The 26,175-nt window shown below is 37.7% G+C and overlaps 1 protein-coding gene across 4 annotated transcripts in view; it reads left to right on the forward strand.

Annotated features, from left to right (window-relative positions):
- Positions 1-26,175, forward strand: part of LOC126816716 (transcription factor E2F4) — a 116,709-nt gene that overhangs the window by 1,307 nt on the left and 89,227 nt on the right. For 2 of the 4 annotated variants that reach the window (XM_050543468.2, XM_050543467.2), the window contains exons 2-3: positions 20,047-20,156; positions 20,532-20,693. In XM_050543468.2, coding sequence (XP_050399425.1) covers positions 20,047-20,156; positions 20,532-20,693 — 272 coding nt within the window. Of the gene's footprint in view, positions 1-19,340; positions 19,394-19,420; positions 19,940-20,046; positions 20,157-20,531; positions 20,694-26,175 lie in introns of those variants that run through there. The other 2 variants (XR_008787741.1, XR_008787740.1) reach the window with 2 other exon arrangements.

The following is a 26,175-nucleotide window of genomic DNA, read 5'->3' on the forward strand; positions in this document are numbered from 1 at the left end:
CATTTTAGAAGATATCTAAATAAAATTTTACAACATTAACAATTGAATAATATCATCACAAGAATTCGTAAAAAAATTGAAAATATTAATTTAAATAATTTATGCTAATTAGCATTTAATGGATCTAATTAGCATTAAATTTGCCATTTTCTCTCTTTTCTCACATATTTCTTAAGTTATAAACACTACTGTTGAATTTTAACTATGTATTGGTTTTTGTATGCGATGACAGAAATAAATATGCAAGTTACATTTTATCTTATGCAAATTAGACTATCTAATTTGCATAATATGACCTAATTTGCATAAATTTATCATTTATTTTAACATTAAGCCAGCAAACATAACATAACTTATCACATTGTAGTACTGAATAAATGTGCATCTAGTTGAAGGGAATTTGATGCAAAAACAAGGCAGCTTATTATCATAATGCTTACTAAATTTGCATATTATGCACCTAATTTGCATATTATGCACCTTATTTGCATAATTTTAGGTTTTTTTACTCCGTTTTCATCATTTCACTAAAAAATTAAGCTACATAACATAACTTATCACATTGTACTATTGTAGTACTGAATAAGTGTGCATCCAGTTGAGGGAATTTGATGCAAAAAAAAAAAGACAGTTAATTATCATAATGCGTACTACATTTGCATATTATGCATCTAATTTACATAATTTTAGCATTTTTATACGTCCACATTCATAATGTGAACGTATTATGCCGTCGCCCCTGTCTGTGTGTGTGTGTGTGTGTATGTATGTATGTGTGTGTGTGTGTGTGTGTGTCTGTGGTTCGCCTACAGGGCGCAATTCTTCATGGATTTTCTTCAAACTTGGTATACTTATTCCTTATACCCCAAGGAAGATCCCTATTGTTTTTGGTGCATGCCCGACCCCCCGGGGCAGAGCCACGCCCATTTCTAGTATTTGTTTGTTTGTCGTCTACAGGCCACATTTCTTAACTAATAATCTTGAAACTTTGCATACACATTCTTTGTACCCTAAGGAACATCCCTATCGTTTGGGGTGCATGCCCAACCCCCAGGGGCAGAGCCACGCCCATTTTCTTTTCGTGTGTCTTTGTGTCGCCTACAGGGCGCAATTCTTACTGGATTTTCTTCAAACTTGGTATACTTATTCCTTATACCCCAAGGAAGATCCCTATTGTTTTTGGTGCATGCCCGACCCCCAGGGGCAGAGCCACGCCCATTTTTTGTATTTCTTTGTTTGTCATCTACAGGCCCCATTTCTTAACGTATCATATTGAAACTTTGCATACTTATTCTTTGTACCCTAAGGAACATCCCTATCGTTTGGGGTGCATGCCCAACCCCCAGGGACAGAGCCACGCCCGTTTTCTTTTTGTGTGGCTGTGTGTCGCCTACAGGCCACAATTTTTAAGTCATCACCTTGAATCTTTACATACTTGTTCCTTATACCCTAAGGATGATCCCTATTGTTTTTTGTGCATTCCCGATCCCCAGGGGCAGAGCCACGCCCATTTCTTGTATTTGTTTGTTTGTCGTCTACAGGCCGCATTTCTTAACGCATCATATTGAAACTTTGCATACTTTTTCTTTATACCCTAAGGAACACCCCTATCGTTTGGGGCGCATGCCGAACCCCCAGGGCCAGAGCCACGCCCATTTTCTCTCTGTGTGTCTGTGTGTCGCCTACAGGCCACAATTCTTAATCGATCGTCTTGAAAAAATTTCATATGAATTCCTTATACCCTAAGGATGATCCCTATTGTTCTTGGTGCATGCCCGACCCCCAGTGGCAGAGCCACGCCCATTTCTTGTATTCATTGTTTGTTATCTACAGACCGCATTTCGTAACGTATCACCTTGAAACTTTGCATGCTTACTCCTTCTATCCTAAGGAACATCCCTATTGTTTGTGGTGAATGCCCAGCCCCCAGGGACAGAGCCACACCCATTTTCTTTTTGTGTGTCTGTATGTCACTTACAGCCTGCAATGCTTAATCGATCATCTTGAAAACTTTTTTATACTTATACGTTATACCCCAAGGCTGACCTCTATTTTTTTGGTGATTGCCCAACCCCCAGGGGCAGAGCCACACCCATTTTTTTCTTTGTGTCTCTGTGAGTTGCATACAGGCCACGATTCCTAATGGATTGTCTTTGAACTTGGGATATGTTTTCCTTATAGCCTAAGGACGACAACTGCATGTCACACCCCCAGGGGCAGAGTCACGCCCAATTTTTATGTTTATCGTTTACAGGCCCGAATTCTGGATGGATCAACTTGGTATTTGGCATATGTATTCCTTATAGCCTAAGGGCATCAACTATTGATTTTGGTGAATGCCCCAACGCCCAGGGGCAGAGCAACGTCCAGGGGCAGAGCAACGCCCAATTTTTGCCTTTAACGCCCAAAGGCCACAATTCTGAAAGGATTATTTTGGAACTTGGTGTACTTATTCCTTATACCCTAAGGACGGCAACTATTGATGTTGCCATTTCAATAACAGATGGTACCTGTTTATATTGTTTCCATATCCAACCCCCATGGGCAGAGCCACGCCCAGTTTTTGTATTTATCGTCTACAGACTGCAATTCTGAATGGATCATCTTGGAACTTTGCATATTTATTCCTTATACCATAAAGACAGCAACAATTTATTTTGATACTTGCCCCGACCTCTTGGGGCAGTGTCACACCCACTTTATTGTTAGTATTTTGTCTGTAAATTTGGCAAAACAAACCCGACGCCTAGCCTTCTTTGCCTCTGATCATATTACAGCCATTTCATTTTCATTCTCTTCATTTTAAAAAGTACCATATCAATCAAAGCTGGAATGTGGACGTATATTGCAGCGTTAGCAATGCTCTTGTTTACTCTGTTTTCAGAATTTCGCTATAAATTAAGTCGTCTAACATAACTTGTCATATTGTAGATCTATTATCAATCCATTCATAGTTAATACCAAGCTTTTAACAGTGTGTTCCTGTAATACAAAAAAAAAAGAAAAAGAAATAATGATTAAAATCTAGTAAATTCTAATGAAATTGTTCTATATTATTTTTTTAATTGGACATATCTAATAAAAAATACAAATATGGATGCTGTCACTATTTCATTTTGAAATGACATGCTCGATCAAAGGTAGAGTGGAATAGAAGTTTTAAGCCACCACGGTATGTAAGCCAACACCACAAAGTGTACAAATTCCCGTAATTTCTCTAATTGGTGCTGTGTAGTGATGGTTCCAGAAGGTAATGAGCTTACTTGCAGTGATAATAAACAAATCTTTATGGCATATAAGAGTTTGGCCATCCATCTGGCCTTGTGAATAGCTCCAGGTTTCTTGAATGTAACTTCCTTCACCAGGTGACCATTAAGAAACAAAGTACACAATTCAATCAGTTCCTTATAGTCATTTCGGCGTAAATCAATGTCCTTGTTACATTGGAGAAGAGTCGCAGCCCGAAGTTCATCTGCCAGCATCAATCCCTCTTCATTGTCACAGACACTAGCAAGATCAATAGTTTGTATTGGAACATGGGGTAAAGCTGAATAGTTTTTACGGAATCGTCCAAACAACGATGATTCTGGAGACCTGGAGACTTCGATTTTAAGATCGTCATAAACATATGACAATATAACTTCACCAATATGGTGACGGCAACCGGACCAGTAAAGCGTTTTTTGTAAATACTGCTGGATACTAACACATGTTGCTGTTACATGCCCAGTATTTGATGCAGTAGTGTCAAAACACATGTTTATAATAGATTTACCACAGTTCCACAGCTTTACCAACTCTCCAGTTTTCCTCATAATAATCTCCCCAGTATTTTCATCAGTACCAGGTTGGTACTTAGGCACTCCTAACAACTTTATCTCGTCCTGGGTTCCAACTGCTACAGTCAGCCGTTCTTCTAATGAATATTTATGATTTAATTTCTCCAGTAGCTTAGAATCCCAGTGGAGAGATAAGTATGGAGGAACATCCCATGATTGACGCACTGATGTTGCTGTGGTATTGTTTGCTAGTCTTCGATGCTTGTCAGTGAAGGCATATGAAGTATAAACTTGGTTAGTATCACCACCAATTTCACCGACCAATGCTGCTGTATAAGCAGCTTGTTGCGTTGGAGTCATTTTCATTCTAGTCGCGACTGCAGCTAGCTTTGGCGACTGTAGAATATTAGCTGGGACGAATAAATTTGCTCCTTTGGGGTCAGACTTCTGTCGTTTTGGTGTCGGCAGTATCAACTTAAACTCATCATCAGTATAATCATTATCAGTGGAATCTTCAGAGTTTGAGACATTAGCACTTGTTCCAGGTCTACGTGATGATAAATGTTGTCTCTTGAGTTCTTTTTCTTTTTTTTTGTTCTTCATTTGTTTTTCTATGCTCTTTCCTCTTTAAAGATCCTTGCAGCTTCTTATCAAATTTGCCAAATGATGCTACCCTATCCGTCTTCATCGATTCAAGAAATAGTAAATCCTCTTTATTTTTGATGAGTTCATGTGCATTGATTGGCCATAATTGAAAAGTCTTTTTAAGATCTTGTATTTCCTGATCTAATTTTATTTGAGTACTTTCCAAATCTCTCCGTTTGACTGGTATAGATCAAACTTTGTAATTCTTTTCTGCTTGCATGATAATTTTCTGTATACATTTCTTTTCAGTGATGACAGGGATAATCGCTTTTTCATAAAATGGCAGTACCTTCTTGAAAACCAATTCTGCACACTGTCTTTGAGTTTGATTTTTTTGTTGTGGGTTGTCTCTGTGGTATAAAAAACATCTTAAAACTTGTTCACAAGTGGGAAGGCGACTTCCGCTAATTTGAGAATCTTCACTTGTTATTGCATTTCCCAGGCCATATATTAATTTGACCCTATTTGATGCCATCATGGAACACTAATGAAAAGCAATTATAAAACCATAATATTCAATCAACAACTAAATGAATCGATGTACATGTATTGTCCTGCTGGGGATGTTTATTATGATTAGGCTAAAACTACTATCCCATATTCTGTTGCTCCACTCCCTGTAAAGGCATGTGTCAAGGGAGGCTACTCTTGCAGTCATATGAGGATGCAGACCACACTGTGATTGCAATGCAACCCAATAACTGCTTGGTGAAATTTAAGGCAATAAATAATACACTGCTGAGTGTGTAAAATTATTCGTCCAGTAGTTATTTCGAATTTTGGTTGCGATATTCAAATAAATGGCATTAAATAAATAATTAGAATGACTTATAATATTTATTCAATTACTAAGATAGTTATTCTGGTGTTATATTCAATATTGGCTCAATTTATAATTATTCTGTATTATTTCGGTGGCGAAAACTAATATTATGGCCCAAAATGGTAACCCATAATCTTAAAAGTGGAGGTGGCCCCCCTAAATGATGTCCGATTTTAAAAAAAACAACAGATTTATTCATTGTGGCCACAGTTGGACACTTTGGCACTAGGGCCGAAAGAATTTATGATGGTAAGTTTTTCGTGTGCACCCTAGCCGCCGTTCGTTCTCAAATAGTGTAAAAAATATGGTATATCAAGGTTGTGGACCCTATAGAGGTCATAATTTTTATCCGATTTTGTTGAAACTTGAAATTTAAGTTTATATCCAAAAGATCTCGGTTCCTTTCGATATTCGCGCATATTGGACTGTAACTTCCTGAATTATGGCCCCCCGATTGTAAGCTTACGCAAAAACGCGTTTTTTGGCTTGTGGATCCTATAGAGGTCATAATTTTTATCCGATTTAAAAAAACGTATTATTATATCACTGTTAAACCCTAAGCATGAGTTCGAATTTCGTGAAAATCGGCCCAAAACTGACAGACAAAATGGCGGCCGTTCGTTCTCAAATAGCGTAAAAATATGGTATATCAAGGTTGTGGACCCTATAGAGGTCACAATTTTTATCCGATTTTGTTGAAACTTGAAATGTAAGTTTATAACACAACGATCTCGTTTCCTTTCCTTTCAATATTCGCGCATATCGGACCGTAACTTCATGAATTATGGCCCCTTATTGTATGACAAATCGCGTTTTTAGCTTGTGAACCCTATAGAGGTCATAATTTTTATCCGATTTAAAAAAACGTATTATTATATCACCGTTACACCCAAAGGACGACTGAGTTCGAATTTCGTGAAAATCGGCCCAAAACTGACGGACAAAATGGCCGCCCCTCGTTCTCAAATTGCGTAAAAATATGGTATATCAAGGTTGTGGACCCTAAAGGGGTCACAATTTTTATCTGATTTTGTGGAAACTTGAAATTTAAGTTTATAACCCAAAGATCTTGGTTCCTTTCGATATTCGCGCATATCAGACCGTAACTTCCTGAATTATGGCCCCTGATTGTACGAAAAATCACGTGTTTAGCTTGTGGACCCTATAAAGTTCATATTTTTTTATCCGATTTAAAAAATATTATTATATCACTGTTACACCCTAAGGACGACTGAGATCGAATTTCGTGAAAATCGGCCAAAAACTGACAGATAAAATGGCCGCCCTTCGTTTTCAAATAGCGTAAAAATATGGTATATCAAGGTTGTGGACCCTATAGAGGTTACAATTTTTATCCGATCTTGTTGAAACTTGAAATGTAAGTTTATAACCCAAAGATCTTGGTTCCTTTTGATATTCGCGCATATCGGACCTTAACTTACTGAATTATGGCCCCTGATTGTACGAAAAATCGCGTTTTTAGCTTGTGGACCCTATAGAGGTCATAATTTTTATCCGATAGGTCATAATTTTTATCTGATTTAAAAAAAACGTTTTATTATATCACCGTTACACCCAAAGGACGACTGAGTTCGAATTTCGTGAAAATCGGCCCAAAACTGACAGACAAAATGTTCGCCCCTCGTTCTCAAATTGCGTAAAAATATGGTATATCAAGGTTGTGGACCCTATAGAGGTCACAATTTTTATCCGATGTTGTTGAAACTTGAAATTTAAGTTAATAACCCAAAGATCTCGGTTCCTTTCGATATTCGCGCATATCGGACTGTAACTTCCTGAATTATGGCCCTTTGATTGAACGAAAAATCACTTTCTTTTTAGCTTGTTTTCTATCCATCTCTCGAAAATGTGGGCGTATCCTGCCTGGCAGCCGCTTGTTTCATTTAAAAGAGTTATGTTTCTTGGTCACATCAAAGTTTCAAATTTTGCTCTGAAAAACGAATTCTTACTTTCCGCAGTCGGAATTCTTTTTTTTACGTAAGTAAAATTAACGATTGAATTTAACATTTGTACGCGTGCGCAGCCCTTAGAGAGAGAGAGAGAGATGGGTTGTATTTTTAGCTGATTTTTTTACCGTTTACATGCAATAGACTATAGTTAAAACTTTCTAATAAGGGGTGAATTTCGTGGTTTACAAACGCAGTATGTAGTGAGTGCTTACCGTACTCAAATTGTAGATGTTAAATATCCTTTATGATAATCCTAATTTGTTTCAAATAATTATCACAAATATAAAAATCATACACATCAAAAACAGAGGAGCACACGACATACGCAAAGAAAAAAAGCCTTTTAAAAAGCCTTTTCAAATCGGTTCGGCAGCAGTGGTCCAGATGACTAGCATTGCATCCGGAATTACGTATAACAATCTACTTAGAAATCAAAAATGAGACTACTACACATTGTGCTATAAACTGTGTTATAAATTATAGAATAAACTGTAAATCAATTGAACCCATTTCAAGGTTGAACTGCATGCTTTTTGATATGGTTGGGCTATTTGTGGCGCCAGATAATCTAAAAATAGAAGTCGATAGTGACAATGTGTCTCGAAAAATTCTTTGATCTGTTATATGAAGGGAAAATTCTGTTATAAAAAACAACCGGCATGACAATGACTACATAATAAGTTGGAAGTTCTACAATAGGGATCTTTTAGTGGAATATTAGATAAATTTAAGTTTAAATGTATATCCTTTGTGTTTGAATTACCACTTATGGTTGGTTGTGTCGTATTATGTATCAATCTGGAAATTTCTGTTTTATAGCTATTGTTCTTGAAAGTAAGACGCACAATTTACGCATCGTGTCGCGTTTTCATATTTTTAATAATTATGAAACGGTCAATGCTCGTCTTTTTGGTTATATTTCAGTTCTAGAAAAATGAGTTGTTGCTGGATTTATAATAACTGAAACGTTTTGTAACCTCCATGTTAGAAATGGCAAATGCATAAGGATACTAAACACGAATAATGGCATAGCCATATGGCACATCCTCCTATTAAATTTGTCACAAAACCGGAGGCCAAATTAGCAGTGCCCTAAAATGATTAGAATCCGAGTCTTGTGACCAGTACCGTAATTTTATTTTAATAATACACATCTGGTTAATCGAGACTAGGGAAAATAATTTCGTTCAATTAATTTCCAGTCTCAAATTTTTTCTGCGTATTTAGAGCTAGCAACAATGTAACTCCTAAAGTAACTAAAGCGCCCACTAACAACAGAGTTTTACAATTAAATAAAAGTAACTTTCACAGTCTTGCAGTTTCGGTATGTTGCCACGAGAGTGGATTGAAAAGATAGAAAAAGGGCGAAACTACATGAGTTGACTCTGAACCGAGAACCGTTACAATATATACGTCATTGGTTACAATCAACTAACTTAGAAAATAAATCGCCGAGTTTTAGCCAAAATTTTAATCTAGTTCGTAACTACTTATTTTTAAAAGTCCAACGAGTAAAGAATAATTTTTTACATGGCTTCATCATTGATAAATAAGTGAATGAATATTGTCACATGAATGTCTATTTTGGGCGACTGTTTGCTGCCTACAGTGCACGAGCAAGCCCATGAGAGCACTTTTCTCATAAACAAAGTTTTGATCCACGTGACAACATGCTGTTAAAACAGGTCAGTTTATATAGTACAGATAATGGAGTCTGTGGGCCACTCTATCAAAGGCAAATAACTTACAAAATTAAATTGCCAGGTGAGAATTTGACTTGCACATGTATTATCCTATAAATCAAGTAATCTAGGACTTTTTAATTATATTTAAAAGCTTTAAAATGTCAATATATTTTTATGTTCTTTAGTTAAAGTATATCAAATTATTTTCATTATGTCTGCATGAGGCAAAATAATTGACTGGAGGTGTGGAATAAGCCTTATAATATATTTAATTATTATAGAATTGATGTGTAAATGTTATACAAGTTTGTAAATTTAACTAAAGATCTATTGTTAGTGCTGATATCAAGTAAAATTTTACGCATCGATGCATCGGACGCAAACATCGATTCTCGTATCGGTGCATCGGGAATTTGCCGCCATTTTGTTAATCAAAAATTACAGAAAAAACATTAGTATTTCTGATAAAACATAAATTTCCCTAACATTATCATTAGGCCTATTATAGAAATGTCGATTTATTTGAATAAATTTATTTCCACAATATTCTTCTGTTATTTATTATGACATTAATATTGTCCGATTCACTTCAATTGACACTCGTTAGCCATTGTTCAAATTTGTTGTGAAGGCATTAGGGGTGAGGGGATTACAAGAGACAGCGTTTGCAATGTTTATACGGATCGTATCAAAGCCTGTCTATAGTGGTTTATGAATTCTCTATTGCTCGTGGCAGAAAATAAGACTGAATCGTTTTAAAACTAGCGTTAAGAACCGGCCGCGAAATATTATCCTTCTGACAGTAGGGTGACCCACCATAAATAAATATCTCCATATATCTCGACAATTACGCCACAATATTTATATATATGCCAAGCCTCAAATCAGTTTCACACAATTATAGTCACTAAATAAACGATCATGTTGTACTTAATAAGCTATGACCATTAATCATGTATAAATAATAGACTGAAAACTGGTTCCAAGAGTCGTCCATAACATCCAGACACTTTTGAGTAAAAGATAGGTTACGTGCCCTTGTTTTGAAATTAGTCTCGCTTAACCAGTCTATCGACCATTCTACGTCTGATTGACAGGTCGGGATAATCAAGACTACTTTTTTACGAAACGTAACAGAAAGCTAGAACAAGAAATTGAATTTAGAAATAAGCACGTTAGGTAGCTCAACAATCGTTTTAAGAAGCTTGTAAAAGTAAAATGAAACTACTGCTAGTATCATGTTCCTGCCTAACCCGAGTGATTCAGAGATATTATTTGTACTAAACCAAAAGATGCCGCTCTTAACGGTACAGTTAATGATAAAGCGATTTAAAAAATGAAACAAACGTAATTTCTAAATCTACTGTAATAACCAAGAAGCTTAATTTAACTGCTATTCAAAATCGTCAACAATAAATTTTTTACGGCTGTAATAGTTGATAGATTTGTAGAGAATTGCACGTGGATATAGCGTCACGAATGGCCACAAGCTCTGCAGTGTACACCGAACAGTTATTGGGCAGTTTCCTGCTTATTCCCTGTTGCCCGTTTGGCAGGTATATTCCAAACGAGCTGGTGCCCCTTTCAGGATTGTGTGAGCCATCCGTGTACACATGGTCCCAGTCATCAGACGGCCAGTTGTCTTCCAGGTGTTCTAGAGAGAAAGCACGTGCAGCAGTGGGGTTGTTTTTCTTGTCGGTTTTCTGTAGTAGATCTAGATTAACCGGCGGTATAGGGAGCGTCCAAGGGGCGATCGCTGGGGGGGCGTGTTCATTTATCACGAGCTCCCCCAGTCGCAGTTCCTTGATTGTTTCCCTGATACCCTGGCCGAAGCTTTTCTTTCTAGGATCTCTCACATATCTTGTATTTTGTAGACGGACAAAGGTTGGGGATCTTTCGCCCAGTTGCGAGATCTTAGCCCAGTACCTTGTCGCTAGTTCTTTTCTTCTTAGGGATAGGGGCAACTCCCCGACTTCCTGCAGTAGTGCCTCTCTCTCCCAGTCCCTTGCCCTACGCCAGTCGCAATACATAGAGCTTTGTATTGGATGGTGTCAAGCTTCCTTAAGAGTAATGGCGCGCAGTTCATGAAGGCCAGAGAGCCGTAGTCTAATACAGATCGTATTAGAGCACGATACACCATCATTAGTGTGACTCTGTTGCCCCCGCAAGTGCTGCCCGTTATTTTCCTCATTAAGTTTAGGATTTTGGTGCATCTATCTACAGTCTCGTCGATGTGCGGTTTCCAGGTCAGCCTTCGGTCAAAGATTACGCCAAGGAACTTGGTTTGGTCTTTAATCTCGATGGTTTTCCCGTTCATTCACAGAGTCATTCTGCTTATCCCGCTATCCCTGCTTATAAGCATGCCGACTGTTTTCTTCTCCGAGACTTTGAATCCCGAATCGTTTGCCCATGCCATGAATTTGTCTAAGGCCTTCTGCATGTTCTTTTGTAGTTCACAGATGTTCCTCCCTTTCCTCCATATGGTACTGTCATCAGCAAATTTAGCTAACTCAGTTTTGGCGTCGAGGTAGGAAGATTTGTGTATGTCGTTGATCATGATATTGAAGAGAGTGGAACTGATAACCGACCCCTGAGACGTGCCATTTTCTAATGTTTGCCCGGCACTCAGGAATCTGCCAACATTCACCTGTATCCTTCTATCGCTCAGAAAGCTTTTGATCCACCGAAACATTATGCCTGTTATACCAATACGTCCTAATTTGAAGAGCAGCCCGTCTAGCCAGACTAAATCGAAAGCCTTAGTTAAATCTACGAACACGACACATAACAGGTTCCCAGAGAGGAGTGCCTGCGACATGACTTGAGTCTCACCAAGTGGTCTGTTGTTGAACGCCCTTTCCTGAACCCGCTTTGATTTTCGTCGATCAGTCGGTTGCTCTCCAGATAGAACTGTAGTCGTATGTTAACCATTGTTTCCAAGGTTTTGCACAGTGTGGATGTCAAACTTACTGGTCGATAGGACTCTGCCTTTGTTCTCTCTTTACCTGGTTTTGGAAGAGGGATGACGTTGGCTTTCCGCCATTCTTTAGGTACCTCTCCTGCCAGCCAGGATGTGTTGAAGAAGTTTAGTATTTTTTTGGCATTTCTAGGCAGATGTTTGAGCATCGAGTACTTTACTTTGTCCTCACCAGCCGCACCATCCTTCTTGAGGGAAAGAGCCTTATTTAACTTCTCCTCAGAGAAGAGTAGATTGATTGGTTTAGCCCCTTCATTAGGTTCAATTTCTAATGAAGGGTGCTGTGAGTAAAAGATTTCCTTTCTCTTCAGGAACTCTGATGATTGGTTTTCGTCCCTGCTTGCGTCAGCGAAAGCTTTGGCGAATAGATCTGCCTTTTCATTGCCGTTGGTAACATACTAAACTCCATTCTTTAGGTTTGGTATGTTGAATGATCTGCGCTTCCCGTTCATGGCGTTCAGCTTCTTCCAGACGTCACCTGTTTGCGTGTTTTGATTCAACGCATTACAGAATGTCATCCAGTGTCCGCTTTGTGCCTTCCGGATGGTGTCTCTTGCGGCGTATTTCAACTTCAGGTAGTTTTGGTGATTGACTTCATTGTAGTGGCGTTTCCGTAGGCGTAGTGCCTTCTTTCTTTCGTTAACCGCCTTCTGACATTCTGGTGACCACCAAGGTTTTCTAATCCTTGATTGCCCTCCAGAAGTCTTGGGAATGGAGTCGTCTGCGGCACCTATTATAGCACTCGTGATGTTGGCTGCGTACACGTCGATGTTGGCATCGGTGATGTCTTCTTCTTTCCACCCAAGGCAGCCTACACGGAAGTTAGCCCAATCAGCCTCTTTTATTTTCCAGTTGGGTTTTATAGACTTCCTTGGTTGTTTCACATTGGATGCAGAGTTCTATCAGTAGATGGTCGCTGCCAAGTGTTTCATCTTTGTGTACTTGCCAGTCGCAGCGGTTTGCCATACCAAGCGTACAGAGCGTGAGATCCAGGTGTGAAGGTGGGGCATTTTCTCCAACAAAAGTAGGGCTCTCGTCGTTCAGTATGCATAGGTCGTTCTCTTCTATTATTGAGCATAGGCTAATCCCCCGACAGTCATTCCTCGGTGACCCCCACAGGACGTGTTTTGCGTTGAAATCCCCGCAAAACACAAATTCGCCCTGAGGAAGCTGGTCGAGAAGTGACTGGAAGTCAACTGGTTTTCTCGTGACATCTGGGGGTACATAGACATTCACTATTGTCAATTTTGTATTATTGCTCAATGTGATGGCTATGACCATTGCTTCTAGAGGGTCCTCTACGTCAAGCGAAACAGCAGTATAATTTAAGTTATCACTGACGTAGATGGCAAGACCGCCGCCACGTGTTGTGCTGCCCGGTTTGTCCCTTCTCTGACAAGTGTATCCGGGCAAGTAGATGTCGTTCTTGGTTGGTAGTAGCTTGGTTTCTTGGAGGCATATTACATCTTTGGGGTTGCGGGTGATGTATTTTCTCAGCTCAGCACATCTGGGAGCCAGTCCATTAACGTTTAGTTGTAGAACTTTTACCTGGCCCGCCATGATAACTGTCCGGATGGATGCCTCTCTGGTTTGTCTGTTTATTGGTCAATTGGCGTTTCACATTCCATAGGAGGTGCCTCATTAGTGTTCGTCTTTGGTGTTAAAACCGGCAAGCAGATGGGCACATCGCCAGTGCTGTAGTGACGAACATGAGATATCCTTCTACGGAGTGCGAGGTTTGCCGTTTGATCGCCTTTTGTGGTTTCTTTGTCGTCGTCTTCTTCTCTTGATCTTTTTTTTAACGTGTTGATTGAATTAATCATGACACACAGGACATCGGCTTTGACCATGTGTGTCCTTATTTTGCCGAGTAGACTTGCCATCTTTGTAGTTTGGTCCTCATTGGACACAGCCACCCTGAGGAACTTGATCATGAAGTTCATGAAGCCACTTTCCGTTCTAAATTTAGGAATGAAGTGTTCTTCATGAATCTTCGTTTTCGGTTCCTCTTCTTTCTTCTTGGATGGGTTTGTCTTTTGTTTGACCTCTACAGGTTTGGTAGATGTTTTTTTCTCTTTCTTCTTCTTGTCTTTACCTTTAGGAGTGGGGGTTGCATCGGACGTCGAGAGAGTCGGTGCTGGAGCTTGTTTTGGTTCCACCACCGGTTCTCTGACTACTTTTGCTTCTCTCTCCTTGTTCTTTACTTGCTGGGTTGCCTCCCTAAAGGTAAGTTTTTCTTTGCTTTGCAGACGTAGCGCTGCTTTGGTCGCTTGTATTCTTGGGCATTGCGGGGAGTTGGCTGCGCGGCTGCCCTTGCAGTTTGAGCAGTTAATTTTGCTACCCACCCTACACTCAGCCACCGCGTGTTCTCCTCCGCATTGGGCGCATACGGTTTTTCCCTTACAGTACTTTACCATATGTCCTAGTTTCTGGCAATTGGCGCACTTCCTCACCCTCTGAACATAGGGGTGGGTACGGCGGTTGAGGTACACGATTTTAAGGGCTTCAGGTGCGGTACCTTTTTTGAAGGATAGGGTGACGCTTCCCTGATCCTTCCCCTGGGCCACATTAAACCGATATACCTCGGTAGCTTGGTACCCCCTCTCTGTAAGATCTTCCAGAATTTCCTCCCCGGTATATACGGCCGGTATCCCCAAAACAACCACCTTATCAATAGACAAGGTGATCGGTTCGGACACCGTCACGGCCATACCGAAAAGTACGTTCTGAGCCAGCGCCAGATCCATCTCAGACCTACTTTTTAAGGCAAGTCTAAGTTGGCCTGACACAGAGATCTTTAAGTCGGGTATGTTAGTAATACCCCACTTACTCTTTAGTTCCTTCCCCACCGCGGTAAGTTTGGTTCCTTGAAAGGACTTGCTTTCCAATGGCCTCACTAGTACGACGTGAGGCTGTTCCTCTCTCCTTTTTGCCGCAGGAAAGAACTTCGGTGCAGGGCTGCTGTAAAAAGCGTCAGCCATGGACATGGGTGCGCTAGCCTCTGTCGCCATCGTTCTTATGCTGCCGAAAGATACAATCGAAAACAAAAGGAGGGACTGAACAGTGTTGATTAAGGATGTATTCTGTCGTTAATTAATGACGTAAGCTGATATACCTGTTGTTAACCCTTTCCACAAAGAAGCGCTAGTCAATCAGTGTAATTAATACTAATTAACTATGGGTTCCTATTGCTTGTATGAGTGTACATGTACTTAACAGTTATCAGGCTTATTAGCTATAGAAATAAATTAGCTTGTTATTGTTTTAAGAAGCTTGTGACTAGTTCAATCAGTTGATCGGCTTGTACACTGAGCTTCTTTGTTAGTAGATGATAGAAAGAAAAGTGAAATGATTAAATAGATACAGAATAGGGTTTGAGATGTCTTTTTGGAGTCTTAGCTAGGCCACTTTATCTGGGATAAATTTAGTCGATAGCTTTGGAGCTCTGGTGCATTAGGTGTTATCAGTACGAGGCCCAACCCCCAGGGGCAGAGCCACACCCATTTTCTTTTTGTGTGTCTGTGTGTCGCCTACAGGCCACAATTCTTAATGGGTCGTCTTTGAACTTGGGATATGTATTCCTTATAGCCCAAGGACGACAACTGCATGATCCCTATTTTTATGTTGGTGCATGCCCGACCCCCAGTGGCAGAGCCACGCCCATTTCTTGTATTTTTTTGTCATCTACAGACTGCATTTCTTAACATATCACCTTGAAACTTTGCATACTTATTCCTTCTATCCTAAGGAACATCTTTATTGTTTGTGGTGAATGCCCAACCCCCAGGGGCAGAGCCACGCCCATTTTCTTTTTGTGTGTGTGTTTACTTACAGCCCGCAATTCTTAATCGATCATCTTGAAAACTTTTTTATGCTTATTCCTTATACCCTAAGGCTGACCTCTATTATTATTTTTGGTGCATGCCTGACCCCCTGGGACAGAGCCGCGCCCAATGTTTGTGTGTCTTGTGTTTCGCCTGCAGGCCGCAATTCCTAACAGATCCTTTTGAAACTTTGCATACCCATTCCTTATTGCCAAAGGATGACCCGTATTGTTTTTTGGTGATTGCCCAATCCCAAGGGGCAGAGTAACACCCATTTTTTCTTTGTATAAATTTATGTGTGTTGCCTACAGGCCACATTTCTTCTTAATGGGTCGTCTTTGAACTTGAGATATGTATTCCTTATAGCCTAAGGAAGACAACTGCATGGGCAGAGCCACACCCAATTTTTGTGTTTATCGTTTACAGGCCGCAATTCTGAATGGATCAACTTGGTACTTGGCATATGTATTCCTTATAGCCTAAGGGCATCAACTTTTGATTTAGGTGAATGCCCCAATCCCCAGGGCAGAGCCACACCCAATTTTTGCCTTTAGCGCCCGAAGGCCACAATTCTGAATGGATTATCTTGGAACTTGGTATACTTATTCCTTGTACCCGAAGGACAGCAACTATTGATGTTAGTGCACGACCCCCTCCTCCACCCCCCACCCCTGCCCTTTCGATGGTGCCACACCCACTTTTTGTTGATATTTTGTCTGTAAATGATATACTGGTTGCAACCATTAACAGATTTGGATCCAATTTAGACTGATCCAGCATACACTGTTAGGGTTGTACCTATATATATATATATATATATATATATATTGGTCCATTTCCAAGACCCAGGGGCAGAGCCACGCCCAATTAGGTTTGGGTGATATACCGGTTTTTCGGTATACCGTGATAAAATCATCGGCGATTTATATGATAATTATCATGTCCCAATATTGGTGATAATATGCTACATCATACGAAGTCGAAATTGTAATGCGAGAGGTCATGATTGATGCAAGCACTCGTAATCCAGTAGACGTGGTACAAGGGTTAATCAGCGAACTGGATGTATGAGATGTGTTGTTGACGTTTGGGAAAGTAGGACGAGGGGAAATGTGTAGGGAGTGAAGTGCTGTAAAGGGATAGTTAGATGTATTATGAATGGTTAGAGTGGCTGTGGTGTTACGGTGAAATACTATGCCGCCACGGTAACACCACAGCTTTATGATTTGTTAGACAGGAGTGATGTAATGGGTGTCAACAACTGGGTATGCTGGTACCGTCGCAACGTAGCCGTGAAATATATATTGTGGGGGGGAAGGGCGGAAACGGAAAAATATACAATGTTGACAGTATGTGCCAGGCATGAGGCTGCGCAGACCGAGCGGCAGCTCGATAGGGAGTGTGTGGGAGGGTCACCCTCATAAAATTTTTTTTTTTTAAATTTCAGTTTTCTGTAAGCAGTGAAAACACTATTTTGGCATTGTTTGCGGGGTTAAACCTAAAAATCACATTAATACACCTATTGCACGATATTGGGAAACTAGCTGACGAAGACAGCTCGGGCGGCGATTGTTCGACTCGGGGCTGCTCTGTCAGTATCTAACAAACGCATTTAGTTTGCGTACAACTTTTAAAAACCGAATGTCAGTATGGTATTTCTCACATAATTGGTTATCGCAAAAACAGAGTAAACTGAAAGCGAGTAATCTCGACTCAAACCTATAGTCTATAGCCTACTTACCACAACACTCGTCACTAGGCTTCCTATATTATTGTTTGTGGACGGTTTACTACTCAGTGATAAGCCTGCGCCGCAAAAAGAGGTCTCGCCTTTTATTATTAGTATAATGACTTCCTCATGTGCGGCAGGTTGGTTTGCTTCTAAAAACACTGTTTTCCGTTCCAAAAAATACAAAAGTAATTTTCTACCAGATGACCATGGTTCTTTTCACCGAGACTAGATAATTTCTCTCGGTGTAAGGATATAGCTATGGATAAGTTCATACAAGGTCAATAAATCCGCGGTCACTTCGGGTCAAACTGTTGAGAAAATAAACCGATGGGTTTGTTTAGTAGCAAATCGAGCATGAATCAACTGAGTTTGTACTGAAAAATTTTTGAGTGATATGTATGAACTGTCTTCACACATTCGGTTTATAATTAGCGATACACAGGTACAGTGGCAAGTGTTGTACTTCAGACTGTTTACCTCCGAACTACCTCCGCACGAAATCCCCGATTTGGGTACTTGTTAAAAGAAAAAGAAATAGTACCTGTGCGCATGCCAGTAAAAAAAAACTAAGAGTTTGCGCATAAAAATGCCCGAACGTACCAGGCGCCAGGTCATCGAGGAACAGTTGTTTGGCAAGGTCAAGTTTGGACAGTAACGTATTTCTCGGGGTATATACATGTAAGTCGATACTTTTTTCCGCAGCCGAAGTTGGACCTTCATCTTATAGTCTCCATCGACTTATATATCGATGAAGGTAAAAAAAAAAATGAGATCTCTGTAACTGTCATCCTACACGAAGTACGATGTTGAGTGACATCGTTTGCTAAGTATCAAAATAATAGCACTCTCACGGCAAAGTCAACGCACATTGTTCCGACTTTTGCTGTTGTTATTCCAATACAAATACTTGTCGGAGTTTCTAAATATATATATATTATATAGTTTGTTTAACTTTTAAAAAAATAATATAACCAGCATTCAATAAAGGCTAGAAAATGTCGTTAAGATAGAACCTTTCTGCCGACAAGAAACATATCTCTTATCTCTCTTAATTTCTCGCAAGAATTCTACTTTGGGTTTCAACTAAATTAACAAATCATAAAAATTCTACTTTGAAAGCCTGTATTTATTTTTTTATTGTCCAATCAATAGATGACTTCTATTTTATTTTATTCTATTATTAGTAACACTGTTTGATCGCCAGTTGCGTGCAAATAGAAACCGTGTATTGTCTTGCATTTATCGGAATAATAAAAAGGTTCAAATGAATCAAGAACAAAACTTAGAAAATAATACTCAAGTTAGTCCTACATTTAGCAGCTAATTATTTTACATCAATTGATTTTGTTTAGTACATCGGCACAGTATTAGACTACGATAATAACACTACCGTAACTCGATAAAAGATTACTACCCGAAATGAATGGAAAAACATACGTCTTCACTACACCGATTCGACTTATCTATGGACGGATTCGACTTATACCCCTCGTCGACTTATACCCCGTAAAATACGGTATTTACCTCAGTCGCATCTGTCACCGTCTTATAAATATCAAAAAGTAGATTTTCGAACCCTTCCAGCTATGTTTATGTATTATCATTAATATTTTACTTCGACTTATGTACAACATTCTATTTATAGGATTAAATTCATTCGTAAAAATAGCATTATTAAGTACCAGCTGGTCTCAGATAAATCTCCATCAATGACCTTAGCAACAAAAATGTGGCATCAAGGGACGATTCTAGGACCAAGTATTCAAAATTTTACTTCTTAAGACACACATATAAATTATCACGATAATATCGTTTATCGTGATATTTGATAAATTATTATCATGATATTTATTTTGCATTATCGCCCAACCCTACGCTCAATTTTTGTGTTATTTTTGTCTACAGGCTGGAATTCTAAATGGATCGTCTTGGAACTTGGCATTTTTATACCTTATACTGTAAGGATAACAACTTTTTATTTTAGTGTATGTGTCCCAACCCCCAGGGGCAGTGTCACACCCACTTTTTTGTTAATATTTTGTCTGTAAATTTGGCAAAACAAATGCCTAGCCTTTTTTGACTCTTGTCATATTACACTAATTACAGCCATTTCATATTTCATTCTCTTCATTTTAAAAAGTACCATTTCAATCCAAGCTAGAATGTGGACGTAAACTGAAGCGTTAGCGATGCTCTTGTTAAATTTGCTAATCAAATTTGGTAAAATTGGACTTTTTGATTAGCATTGCTGCAAATAAACTGTGAAAATTTACTGACAGCTCTGGTATATGGTCACCAACTTACTGTATCCATTATTCTATACTTTTCATGTGGATATATGGTTAACTGTCACCAATCCCCAAGTAAACAAAGGTTATATAACCAATTATGATATCTGTCTTCCTGGTGAATGTGAACCTTCTTGCTCAACTAAATTTAGAGGCATGGTATACTGTCGGAGCTTATCGTGGGTGAAAAACACTCAAAAGTCAGTGCAATAATTTGTAAGCTTATTCTTAGTTATAACTTATATTATAATTTTAAATAAAAATAAGCATTGACTATGTGCTCTTGCATTCTCCTAATTTTACTAACCTTTTATGTTTATTAGGCAGCAGATCAACTGGCAGTCAGACAAAAAAGAAGAATTTATGATATTACTAATGTACTGGAAGGCATAGGACTTATTGAGAAAAAATCAAAAAATAGTATACAATGGAAGTAAGTATCAATTGCAAGTAGACCTACATGTACTGTCTGAGTCATAAGTAAAAATAAAGTTATAGTATGAACAAATTACTTAATTAAAGTTATTAAAAACTTAAGCATTTATTTAAAATCACCTCTGGTAAATTGAATTCTATTGATGTGTGATTAAATATTTCAACTTTGACATTATTGTGAAATATAATGGAAGTGGCTCAGTTCTACTAGAGTTGTTGACAGATATTACAACTACAGGTTAAGTATTAACATACATTTTCGTTTATTTAAATGCAAAGTTCCTCTTGATTTAGTTATTTGCTATGTTGTTGCCATTGAGAGTTTATTTTAAACGATGTTTAAATAATGTAATATTAATTTGTATATTTAAAGGGGTGCTGGACCTGGTTGTAATACAAGAGAAATATCTGACAAGTTGATTAACCTTAAAACAGACCTTGAAGATTTAGACAGAAGAGAAAAAGAAATTGATCAACATAAATTGTGGGTTCAACAAAGTATCAAAAATGTTACAGACGAAGTTACAAACACTCGGTATCCTTTTATAAAGACTTGATGCACACTGCTCACGGGCCTTCATGTTTGAGGCGTGCTGTCACTCTCAGCTTCTATCGCTCACCTAAATTCCAATCTAGGTGCATATTTTATTGCTCTCCTCAGGCCTCGGTAATCACTCACCCAACAGAAATTGATGAACATACATCACATGATGAAACTTGAAATGTAAGTTTATTACCCTAAGATCGGTTCCTTTCGATATTCGCCAATATTAGACGGTAACTTCCGGAATTATGGCCCCTGATTGTACGAAAAATCACGTTTTTAGCTTGTGGACCCTATAGAGGTCATAATTTTTATCTGATTTAAAAACATGTTTGAATATATCACCGTTACACCTTAAGGATGGTTGAGTCCGAATTTCGTAAAAATAGGACCAAAACTGACAGACAAATTGGCTGTCCCTAGTACTCAAAATAGCATAAAAATATGATATATCAAGGTTGTGGACTCTTTAGAGGTCACAATTTTCTTCTTATTTTGGTTCCTTTCGATATTCGCACATATCGGACCGTAACTTCCTGAATTATGGCCCCTGATTGTACGAAAAATCGCTTTTTGTTTAGCTTGTTCTCTATCCATCTCTTGCAAAATGTGGGCGTATCCTGCCTGGCAGTCGCTGGTAGTGAAACTAACCAACATTCAAAAATATCGCTATGACTATGAGAACGTATGTCCGTTAACAAATATTTACATTTTTTTCTCTCTCATTCATATTTATGTATGGAATTGGTTAAAACTTCATATCCAAAGCTAAAATAACCCATTCTTATTATAATGACCATAAAAAGAAAAGATTTGCAAAAATTCTCAGAATAACTTGGGTTTTCATAGATGTACATCCGTTACTTTTCACAGTATTTCATGTTACCAAATATTTACATTTTATCTCTCGCATTCATTTTTATTTTTGGAACTGTTCAAAAACTCATATTTTCTAATATCACTAATTCTTGTTATTATGACGATAAAAAGAAAACATTTGCTGAAATTCTCTGCATCATTTGGGGTTTCATAGATGTATGCACGTCCGTCACCAAAATTTTAGGGTAAAAATGTATGTCCGTTACCAAAATTTTTAGGTCACAATATTTTATGCAAGGAGTAATGTTTTCAGGAAAGTAACTGCTCCATTAATACAAATGAGTTAATTATTATTATTATCTATCAGTCCCATTACTTAAAGGTTTACATATCTCATGTAATGGGTTAGCAATTTGCACTTGTACGTCCGTTACAATAATTTCTAATTTACTGGGTTACAATAATTTCTAATTTACTGGGTTACAAGAATCCAAATGTGAGAAGTGATCGTACAGTACAAATCTAGTATTAGTGCCCTTTCTTACAGTGATTAAAACTTTTGAATTCCACAGGACAATTCACAGAGTTTTGCAACTAATTCACAGAGTTTTGCAACTATGTTCATGCAGGCAAATCATAGTGTTCATTTCTGTACGGTCGTTACCTATACTTTGAGGAGCCAATATTTATTTAGGCTGTGATTTAGCCCCGAAAATCGTTTCATCTCGTCCCAGCAAATTCCGGGTGAAAATCTGACGCTTTGTTACATAATTTAACCAGTAGGCCGTCACTGTCGCATACATTTCTGTTCCGATGCATTGCACAATACGTCTTGCACTCGAATTACGTCTCGAACTATATTTGTCAAGTGTAGCCATAATTGGGTGAAAAAATCAAATTCTAAGCCAATCAGAAACCATAAAAGCAAAGATCGTCATAGGTCAAGGGTCAATAGCCATAAATAGACCAGGGAATACCTTTTATGAGACGGAACATGTTGGATTGTTTACATTTGTCAGAGAATTTCTCTGCAAATATGCCGGGATTACTGGATAATATCACCTGTTAAATGTTGCATTGACACGTTAAAGACGACTTACTCTGATCTGTGGCATAAACACTATACGACTGGTACCGTGGAATCTCGGGTAAATAGCGTTATTATCTTATCTATGTAGAATTATATATCATTGAATTTGACCTAATAGCATTCAATTTGTCCTTGTATACAACTTAAATCTCAACGTGCAATTTTGATCACCAAGCGTTAATTAACTAGTGTTTAGTTTGTCGACACGTGTGTAATTATAAGCGTCCCACATAATTTTCACGACTGTTCAATAATTAGTTGGACCGTTCAATTTCCCGAGTAGTGATTAAAATTAGTCAAGGTGTCCAATTACGCCAGGTATTCAATTCTGTTGCCGAACATCCAATTTCACATGCGTTGTTCAGATTTTAACGAAATGTTTATATTGAAGGAGTTGTAATATAGTAATGCTGCCGTGAAAACGTGTACATGTATAATGTACAGGCCGGTTTGAATAACAACAAAATGAGTTCGGTAATCTCGGGAAAACATTTACCGGCATTCTGTATCGGTTAGGATTTTTTTCTAACGCACTGTACATGCATATAACGTCGGCCAAAATGTATGCAACAATGAACAACTTACAATTTTTTTTACAACGTAACATTACATCTTCGTCTATAACTTAGATGTAATCCATCAATTATTGGCTGCTATAAAATCCAAACTTTAAATTATATACGTCCTATGATGAGCTTGCAGCTTCAGTTAATCTAAATCAATCATTCATAGAGCACTCGATCCACTCCACGGGGCGCTTAACGGTAACTCACGTGGTCAGAAATGCGCCAAAAGATTATTAGGACTATTTACATCTACTTTAAATGTCGCCCAATTCATTTCGGTGGAAGTGGATATTGAATAAAGCCATTTCACACACGTGTACATTACATGCGCATGTCATATATTTATACAATGTCCACAATGTCAGACTGCAGTTATTTATATATTTGATCTTTTTTGTGGGTTTAATTTGTTTACAAATTATCGTGCGTACCACTGAACTATAAATGCTCGTATCTTAAAATTGATCACACGCAGTACCGTCATTTCCCGATATCATAACCAACCCCAATTTGATTATCCGATATATTCTAATCGCCATTGTTATCAGATTAACGAATCTTGTTTTGAAAGTTTATAAATGTAAAAATTACCACTGCTATATTTACTACGCGTTGGCGTATTAATATATAAATGTAGTTTCTTACCTGGGTCATAGATAGGACTACCGAGAAAAGGTATAACAAATGATAACTCACATATCAAATAACACTGATGAAAATAGAGACATGCGCCCGCTTCCACCCACGGTAATATTGCCCATTGCCGAAAATTATTCAGATTCGATCGAACTATGTGTAACGAGCTCGTCTTTGAAAGAATAATACTGATATATGACCTAATATTGAGACGCTTGTTCATATAGTCGCTTGTTTTCCATTGTATGAAATAGCTTTATTAATTTACTCCACAGTACTAAGAAACCACAGGTTCTGTGTCGGTTCGTGCACACTTTTCACACGGAACTGTTCTTTGATGTTGACAGGCACACACAGTTAGCTCTGCTCTTTGATGTTGAGAGGCGAGCTGTTTCTCGTGCTCGAATGGATTAGCTGATAAAGTTGGTTGGAATTGTTACAGTTTATTTCAATAAGTACAACAAAAAGGACAATTTTGTAATGTGGGTGAATACTGTAGAAAATTCAATTTTGATCTTATTGCAATGGATAAATATGTGTGGTTCACTTTTCGAGCATCTCATTTAAATAAAGCTTATACATAATATGTATATATTATATTATATTCATTTCATTTTTTTTCTCATAGGAAATTTCGGTTAGTATCTGAAACAAAAAAACTGTCCAAGTCATTATATTATGTTGTAATCAAAGAAATGTTCAAACAAAGAAATGAACTGGACAAGATAAAGAGTATAATAAGCAATACCATTATTTGTTGTCACATATTGATGTTTATATGCGTTCATAATTAAATGTTTTAATTAAATCGTAACGTAAGAATTGTGTGCTTTATTTTTCATCGAATTGGCAATTGGCATTAGCCAAGACATTTGCTGCTACTGCTACACGCATATTTGCTCCAATAATGATAGTTTGCGGAATTTTATGGGGTTTTAAAAGAAACATAGTCAATGGGTGGAATTTAAGACTGGGCAGGGCGAAGACGGGGAAGCGTTATCAAGTTGTTATTCAAAGAAATATAAGGCCAAGAAATACGCGATGACATTGAAAAGGAGAAATGCTTGTGCTACTATGCCGACATTATCACGGCGTACGTGGACTAATGCTAAATCATAGGACTATGATATTTTGCTATAGCATATTTTGAACAAAATTTAAAAAAAAAATCTTTGTGGAAAATTTAAAATTTTTTCTAATAATATTAACAAATTATTTTTTGTTTGGTTGTTCTTCTTTTTGGATTTGTTTTTTAATTATTAAAAGGAATTTCCAATTCACATAGTAGAAATTTACATTTCTAATTATAATCACCAAACTGACACCAGAGCATGAACTAGACGCTTCGCTGATCACCAACTTGTAACAATGTTGACCTAGATGTTATATAACTGCTGCCAGACTTTATTAGGGGCAATAAATGGACACACAATTCCATTGTAACTGTATAATGTGTATTATAAACCAAAGCTAAATTTATAGATTTCAGAACAGAACAATAATATTCCAAATACATTCACTGTCTTGTTATATGATGACTTTTTGGTTTAATAAAATTTGAAATTCGTCATGATTCTGTAAGTTAATAACGATGTGTTGTGTATCCTGTTTAAAAACTGTAATTTGTCAGCGACACAAACGCCTCAATGGATTATGTACATAAGCTATAAATATTTTAATTACATCAAAGGTGTATTAGAAATTACTGTTGATCTGAAATAGTTTCTTTTTAAAAAATTCATAACTTGGAACTCGATAGAATAATAAATAGCCAGAAATATTGAAAATGAAGCTATATAGGTTTAAAATAATGACTTTAAAATATAGTGAATATGTCGAAATGGGTAACTGCAGCAATAAATTATTATTGCCTAATGATATAAATATATTCCTATAAAGGTAGTGGCCTAATTCTTTCACGCAATTTTACATGTTGATGTGAATAGAATACATAACAAATATAGTGAAATTTACTGAAATACATGACAAACCATCTCTTTATGCAAAAACTTTGGTGTGCATCATTATTTTTTGTATGAGTTATCACATTGTTAATGCCCCATGCCCCCTTTATGTTTATAATATTTTCTCTGATTGTAACAGCTTTAAGTGATTTCTCGGTATCATTCAAAATAACAAGTCTTTGCTCTGCAAAAGGAGATCAAACAGTTATAAATGGGATTTAGACAAAAGGGAAACATATTTACGCATATACTTGAAGACTTTCTGTTTCAAATCTACGTTGTATTATTCATCTGTTTTATGTGATTTATTTTTGGTATATACGGACACATATTTAATGTTCCATATTGTTCATACTGTATTAACAGGCCTTTTTAGATTTTTAGATTTCGAAGCGCAC

This window comes from Patella vulgata, chromosome 3 (assembly GCF_932274485.2).
Source record: "Patella vulgata chromosome 3, xgPatVulg1.2, whole genome shotgun sequence".
Lineage (NCBI taxonomy): Eukaryota > Metazoa > Mollusca > Gastropoda > Patellidae > Patella > Patella vulgata.